Genomic DNA, 7,696 nt, shown 5'->3' on the forward strand with positions numbered 1-7,696 from the left:
TTGAGATCACTTTCCGGCATTGCTTTAAGACAGGCAGCAATTTATACATGGAACAAATATAGAAGTCAGTGTTTACATAAATCTATTAGCTAAACTAGAGTCAGTTTAAGTTAGAGGGCTTTTTTGTTGTGTAATTACAGAGGAATTACTTTTGCATTTCTCTCTCAAGATTATGAGTTATGTATTAAGTTCCAGTTACAAGTAGTGTATGAGAAATGGAACCAATCCTATTAAAATGGTATGATGACTATCCCACCGATCCCTATAGTTTCCAATAGGGGACTAATCAATAGACAACAAAATCAAATACTTTTTTGTTTGTTTGTTTATTACCAGATTTTTACACATAACTTATTCATTGTCCACGTTAATCGTCTGTGAACCTGAAAATAAATAAAAACAGTCAATGAATGCATTACCTGTAGATCTAGAAATATTTTTGGGTACATATTTCATTCAAATATTCAAGAAAATCTACATGGTTTGGGATACATTGTAATTAGCTATGCTAAACAATAATGGTAAAGACAATTAATTTGTCTTGTGAATACCGGGACCTGGAATTAATGGAAACATTTAACTGGGGCTTGTTTTTTTAAATTGTATTATTCCAAGGGCTATTTGGAAGCATTTAAACAGTACGAAATGTAGATGTCAAAATTGAACACAAGTATCAGTTTTATGAATCGCCAGATTTTTATGTTATATTAATGTTATGTAATAAGAACAAATTCAGTCAGTGTCACATTTACCTTTGAAGGATGCACAAGGTACATATGTAACAAGTGTGTAAAATCTGTTTGTGGAGTCCTCATCATCGTTCCTCTTACGAGCTAACCTCACACGTACTCTGTAGGGAACGTTCCTGTGTAATGAAGAAAAGACAATCTCTTACAAAACGGGACTCTATAATGTCCAAAAGACTATCTCTTACAAAACGGGTCTCTGTAACACCCAAAAGACTATCTCTTACAAAACGGGTCTCTATAATGTCCAAAAGACTATCTCTTACAAAACGGGACTCTATAATGTCCAAAAGACTATCTCTTACAAAACGGGTCTCTGTAATGTCCAAAAGACTATCTCTTACAAAACAGGACTCTATAATATCCAAAAGACTATCTCTAACAAAACGGGTCTCTATAATGTCCAAAAGACTATCTCTTACAAAACGGGTCTCTGTAATGTCCAAAAGACTATCTCTTACAAAACAGGACTCTATAATGTCCAAAAGACTATGGCTTACAAAACAGGACTCTATAATGTCCAAAAGACTATCTCTTACAAAACGGGTCTCTATAATGTCCAAAAGACTATCTCTTACAAAACAGGACTCTATAATGTCCAAAAGACTATCTCTAACAAAACGGGTCTCTATAATGTCCAAAAGACTATCTCTTACAAAACGGGTCTCTGTAATGTCCAAAAGACTATCTCTTACAAAACAGGACTCTATAATGTCCAAAAGACTATGGCTTACAAAACAGGACTCTATAATGTCCAAAAGACTATCTCTTACAAAACGGGACTCTATAATGTCCAAAAGACTATCTCTTACAAAACGGGTCTCTATAATGTCCAAAAGACTATCTCTAACAAAACAGGACTCTATAATGTCCAAAAGACTATCTCTTACAAAACGGGACTCTATAACACCCAAAAGACTATCTCTAACAAAATGGATCTCTATAATGTCCAAAAGACTATCTCTTACAAAATGGATCTCTATAATGCCCAACATCCAAACAAATTTTTGAACAAGTTTTGTTTTTAAAAGAGATATTTCTGAAACGAAGTGATTCCACACATTTTGCTGATCTAGCTTTTAGAAGTTACTTCCCTTATGCTTTCAGTAGAAAGGAGGATAACTGGCATGTTTCATGTCTGCATTGACAGAACCATAATTAAAACTTGACAAAATGCTTTGTTTTTGGTGAAAATGATATGCAATCATCTCAAATTTCGATAGCTTATATCCCCCACCCACCAACCAAAAAAAAAAACTGTATAGACCCCCGCTTTCGACTGGTCAGAACTTCACACTGTTGACCCATCATTTTGTAAGTGACAGTGCAACTAACCACCCGAATCGGAAAGCAATGGACCGAAAAGTCCCAATATAACTTAGTGTTTATCTTCTTGCATAGTTATATTAAATATATAACACAAGAATATGTTATTTACAAAGTATAAGCAGTATACCGAAAAGAAATAAATGTATTTTTTTCTTTTCGCTCAATCGCGCAATGCTTAGGGCTATTAAGCCACCCACGACCTACATAGTTAGCAATATGGGGTCGAGCCAAGTGTGAAATTTTGACCAGCATAACGCGAGGGTCTATACAGACTGAACATAACATTGATATGGGTGTTCTTGGGTAAATAAATATCTCATTTATCCATATATGTAAGGCAGGTGTTATGTCACACCTGATTTCATTGAGTTTTTATAAAATCTTAGCGACACCAAATGGTGTCAAAGAGAATTCCACGTTTTCAACTTTTCATATAGCAGTGCGCTCTGGCCCTACACCAGACACTGTGTCATGGCCAGAGGAAACTTGGGCTATAATACCTGGTACAACACATGCCTGTCGAACCTTACTGGCTTACATCTATCCTGGCTCAAGCAGGTTTTATTTCCTTACCTAACACCCTGAGACCACACATGCTTGTTAAGCCTTGTGTCTATCCTGACATCGGGAGTTCCCATCATCTTCTCTGCAAATTTACGCACTGCTTTGATGGCACGGGGAGCCCTCTTCTTGAAGCCACTAAAACACAATAACGTCAAGTTTTATTTCTCCCCAACACGATCAACATACATGTATTTAAGAGGTGATTTTAAAACGTCCTGGGTGTAAAATGATATATACTTATTGAGTTTCTATTTATACGAATAAAGAGTGAAAATGAGGTCTGGAGAATCGAAGAATTTTGTTTGTATGATCATGATTTACAACAACTACTTCGAGCTTATATTTATCTAACTATTAGCTCTTCCATTATTTCTGTAGTCTTTTCTTTTCATTTCTATCCTCATTTTGTACTTGCATTATGAAAACAGTTAATTATTGTAGAGCAACCCATGAAGTACTTTAAAACCATTTTAGGACTGATAGAATTTCAGGCCTAGCCAAGCCCAGGATAAAAAAAAACAACTTTTAAAGCCTAGTGGACACTTAAGACATGTTTTGACTATTCAAAAGTATCTGTTGAGAAAATGATATATTAAAGGTAAGTGACATAAAATAACCAAACTTAGTTAATGACTGGGTCAATCTTAAGTAGGATTGGCTAGTGTTGGGAATCGGTTGAGAGTTCAACATTGACATACCGTAGGTCAAATCTTTATGTGGTGTTGGGGCCAGAGAACAAATGTTTGAAATATAGTCTGATGTCATATAGAACTGTTTAATAATGTTAGATGTCTAAGGCATTGATATGACATGTGACTGCATTTATGACATTCATGCTACATACATTCCATGGATCCTCTTGTGGACGTTGATGGTACATTCTTTTGTGATGACCTCATTGATAGTCTGTTTCTTCTTCTCCCCTTTACCAGCTCCTTTGCGGGGTGCCATTTCGACTGAAATAGGACAACAAAACTTCATTATACACATAATTTCTTTTAGGAAACACATTCAATGACTGTAGCCTTGAATAGTAGCGTCCTACAAGAACACTCAATTTTTAATAACATTTAATAGCATATATGTTGGACATAGGCTTTTTATCATGTATAATACAAAACATAATTATAAATATAAATGAGAATTGGAATTGTTAATGCATTTAGATAAAACTCTTTATTTTTCCAGTGTTCATCTAAAATGATTTCAATTTCAATAGAATCAGCATCATACAGCAGTTTTATAAAAATGAGCAAATAGAATGGTCAGCAAATAGGGGCATGTCTAGCCTTGTATTTAATATAGGTATTTCTGGCTATTTTTTAAAATATAAGACTAGACGGTGATTAGAGGTTACATGACAGCCTGTCAAAAGTTTCCTGTCGTGTAAACCTTTAATATTATTGGAGTAGACATGCCCCTGTGGTCAACACGAGAACTTAGCGTGAAGCGAAACACTTTTTATAAATCTCTTTCCGACAAAACAAGCTAGCCAGCTAATCCAGGTACTAATCGAACGATGCTTTCGCCAAACTAATGTCAAGATATACATATGTATATATTTATATCAGGGTGTCAGCGCAAGAGAAACTGGCTGACACGAGCCGGGACAGTCATTTGATTTATATGCCCTGCATCATTTTAAGCTTCAAGTTTCAAATCCACGCAAAACCCGACGATTAGTCGGTAATCAAAAAGTTTGCACACATTCTTACACTACGGTGTAGACTCTTTGTTTCAAACTCGCTTCAATAATCGAATAGGTATGTTTATGCGTATGAAACAACTTCCAGTTATTTATTTTAGGTCGAGAAGACAGCATTACCAGTGTTTAAATTACAATTTATCGAAAACAACGCGTAAAACAGATAAAATACAAATACATCTGCATTTGAAATTTATTGAATGTTCGAAAAATGCTGGTTTTGGTTTTCATAAACGATTTCATTTCTTGATGAATGGCGATTTATCTCGTATAAACATTCACGTTGACAATCACCTTAAATATGGCGTCTTGAAAAGGAAGTGCAAGGTTCTCCAAGGGAAGTAACTCTAGATCCACACCGCGTTTGAACATCTGAAATATAGGTAGCATTACCCAAATATATAATCACAGAACGACAGTCGTGTCGTTGAAATAATCCTTTGTTGGTAATCTAGTTTTATTCTCAGATTGAGAACATATTCTTACATTCCAGGCATAGTCGCCAGCTCTCATTTCAATTACACAATTCCAAAAACATTGATAGAAAGAAAAACTTCATTTTTCCCAAACACTACTGTAAATATATATGAATGGAACGAATTACCACCAGACATCGTCTCCTGTCCCACCACTGACTCATTTAAATCAGCCATATATCGTCATTATCATCAACAAATAGAGCTAAATATTTTATCAACCTTTTATCTTAATATACAAAGACAAAAATTGTTTGTGTGTTGTTGCCCCCCCCCCCCCCCCCCCCCCCCCCCCCCCAAAGGACCTTTCTCCATTTTCACTCCCCTCTGGCATTTCTCCTTCAAATTGTCGAAGTTGGCCAGTACCATATAGATGTAGACGTGAATGAGATATCAGATTTAACAAAACGAATTTAACTGGATGTTAGTATATAGCGTCAATATATACATTAGGAAGGATCTGTCGAAAAGCTTGAGGCTGATGAAACAGCTAAATTCACCTAAGAACACCTCCGTTGTTGTGTAAAAATCACATTTCAACAGAACCAATACGACACAATATACACTGTGATAACGTTTATTTATTAGTATCACAGTATTTGAATTCAGAACTGCTGCCTCCGTGTACAAAAATCGTTGTTTGCAACAAAACAACATTTCACATGTAAATACTGCTTTGAATTTCAATAGACAAGACAAGTGTTGAGTTTTAACTTGTAAGACAATTCATAAGGTTCTAGACTAATAATGGTTGATCGGAGTGTAAACCATGACCGTGTACATGTATAGTATATATATTTACAGTTGAGTGTAAGCTAACCTTTACATCCTCAGTGGCGTAGGAAGCGGGGGGGCAGGGGGGGCAATTGCCCCCCCACTTTTTTCAGTGGGGGGGGCAAATATATCTTTTTGCCCCCCCACTTTTTGACATCCAAAATCTAAAAAAGGGGATAAAACGCGAATTTATATATTCATTTCGATAAATATCTGTATATTTCCGAACCGATAATGTTTTCTTGAAGGCAACGGTAAAAACTTTATCTTGTACATCCGGAACATTCCGACTTTTATACTAGTATATCAATCCTCAGACCTGTGTGTCGGTCGTCTGCAATAGCCTGGTAAGTCAATATTTATATCTTAATACGCAATTTTGCTTAATTTCATCACATAGATTCAATAAGTTGATGATAATCTGTGAAGTTAATTGAGTTCATAATGAGAAAAAGACAGAAACACAACATGAAGAAGAATGCGCGGTTTTAACGTGAATAGAGTGATACTAATTACCGACAGGTACGAGAAAATACAAAAAAAAAAAAAAAATCGGCTCGCGGTTTATCACTAAATTACTGCCCCCCCTTTCGATTGCAGATCTACAGGGGGGCTTCGCCACCCTGGGACCCGCTGGGCGGCCCCCAGACCTCTCGCAAAAAGGAAAAAAAATCGGTCCGCGCCTACGGCGCTCGCTTGGTCACTTAATTACTGGACCACCCTTTCGAAAACTCCTGGATCCGCGCCTGATCCCGAATTATTGGAAATGTGCTATATTCATTTTTCGCGGAGGCTTAGACCCCCTTGAACCCCATATCAGGGCGCTGTCCTGGACCCGCTGGGCGGCCCCTCGGACCCCACAAAAAAAATTGGACCCCCCCCCCCCCCTAATTTTGCGGAGATGGCATACGATTTGTTTAGTGCGTAAAATTTAAGGTTAAAAAAAAAATGTGCCCCCCCACTTTTTGACGACTTCCTACGCCACTGATCCTAGTGCACTACGTTCAAACTAGTAGTGCACTACATTTAAGCTACAGCTAAACTTGTAGTGCACTACGCCCAGTCAGGTGTGACCACAAATCCCCCTATACAGGTAATGGACACATGTGTTAGATACCTGTAGTTGTTACATATACAGACATGTGTAAATTGACTGTCTTATATCTAATAATTCTAATAATCAAAAGGAACTGAATATGTTAGGTAGATTTATTATTGAAGCGTTCAAACGCAGAATTGTTAGCATGTTTGAGACAATTTTCCCGTATATTTTTCTTAAGTTCGTACGGTTCTCCTTGTTGATTGCCATGTATGTTCTTCCGTCCGCCTGTCCGTCTGTCCACGACTGTTGTAGATACAACCAGTTACTTGTAGTAGTATTAGTACAGCTTTATAGTTAGCTTGACATTACATTTCAAGTTGCAATATAAACGACGTGTGTTATTTATTATCCTTATCTTTTGTCCAGCGGAACCACCAGATATTTCTTGGTGATATTTCTAATTCTAGTGGCCTAGCATTAATTATGTTGTAGATAGTAGGATGTTACATAAATTATACAATTCTTTGTCAGTTAGGTAACCTAATTATTTTGATTTCATATTACATATCAAACATGTTTTATCTTTTTGTTCAAAATCATTGATTATGGACGGCCCTTTTGGACCACTAGTTCAGACCACCTGTGTGGCTTTAATATTTAGGGTGGAATTGGTCACAAGGGCCACCGCTATTACATGTGTATAGATAATAATCACGACATATGCGTCATATTTATTTATTGTTGTTATACATGTATTTATACTAATGGGCTGTAAGGCCTAAAGTTAAATAAAAAAAAATGAAAATTGAAAATATCTGTCATTCTGACTTTACCGGGTATATTTAAATGTTGATAACATTTTATGTAATATTGATTCAAAATAAAATTGGCTGCGGTTCTTATACGTTATGTTGCACAAGAGGAATTTTCAATTGGATCTGTAGTGGATTTTTTCTCATTATTTTTTTATAAAGATTTCATTATAGTAATTAAGGTTTATCTTCCTGATTTCAAATTCAATGGATCTGTTGATTTTTCTAATATTTTTTTAGATTTATCA

At 36.1% G+C, this 7,696-nt stretch overlaps 1 protein-coding gene across 1 annotated transcript; it reads right to left on the reverse strand.

The window, feature by feature from the left end:
* Positions 1 to 321: 321 nt before the first annotated feature.
* Positions 322 to 3,634, reverse strand: LOC117319749 (60S ribosomal protein L31-like). Its single transcript, XM_033874501.1, has 4 exons — positions 3,484 to 3,634; positions 2,649 to 2,774; positions 753 to 865; positions 322 to 383 (listed from the first exon to the last, which is right to left on the reverse strand). Exons 1-4 carry the CDS (start codon positions 3,627 to 3,629, stop codon positions 352 to 354), a joined length of 417 nt encoding a protein of 138 aa, XP_033730392.1. The 5' UTR covers positions 3,630 to 3,634; the 3' UTR covers positions 322 to 351.
* Positions 3,635 to 7,696: the final 4,062 nt, after the last annotated feature.

The sequence above is a fragment of the Pecten maximus genome, unplaced genomic scaffold (genome assembly GCF_902652985.1).
Source record: "Pecten maximus unplaced genomic scaffold, xPecMax1.1, whole genome shotgun sequence".
Lineage (NCBI taxonomy): Eukaryota > Metazoa > Mollusca > Bivalvia > Pectinida > Pectinidae > Pecten > Pecten maximus.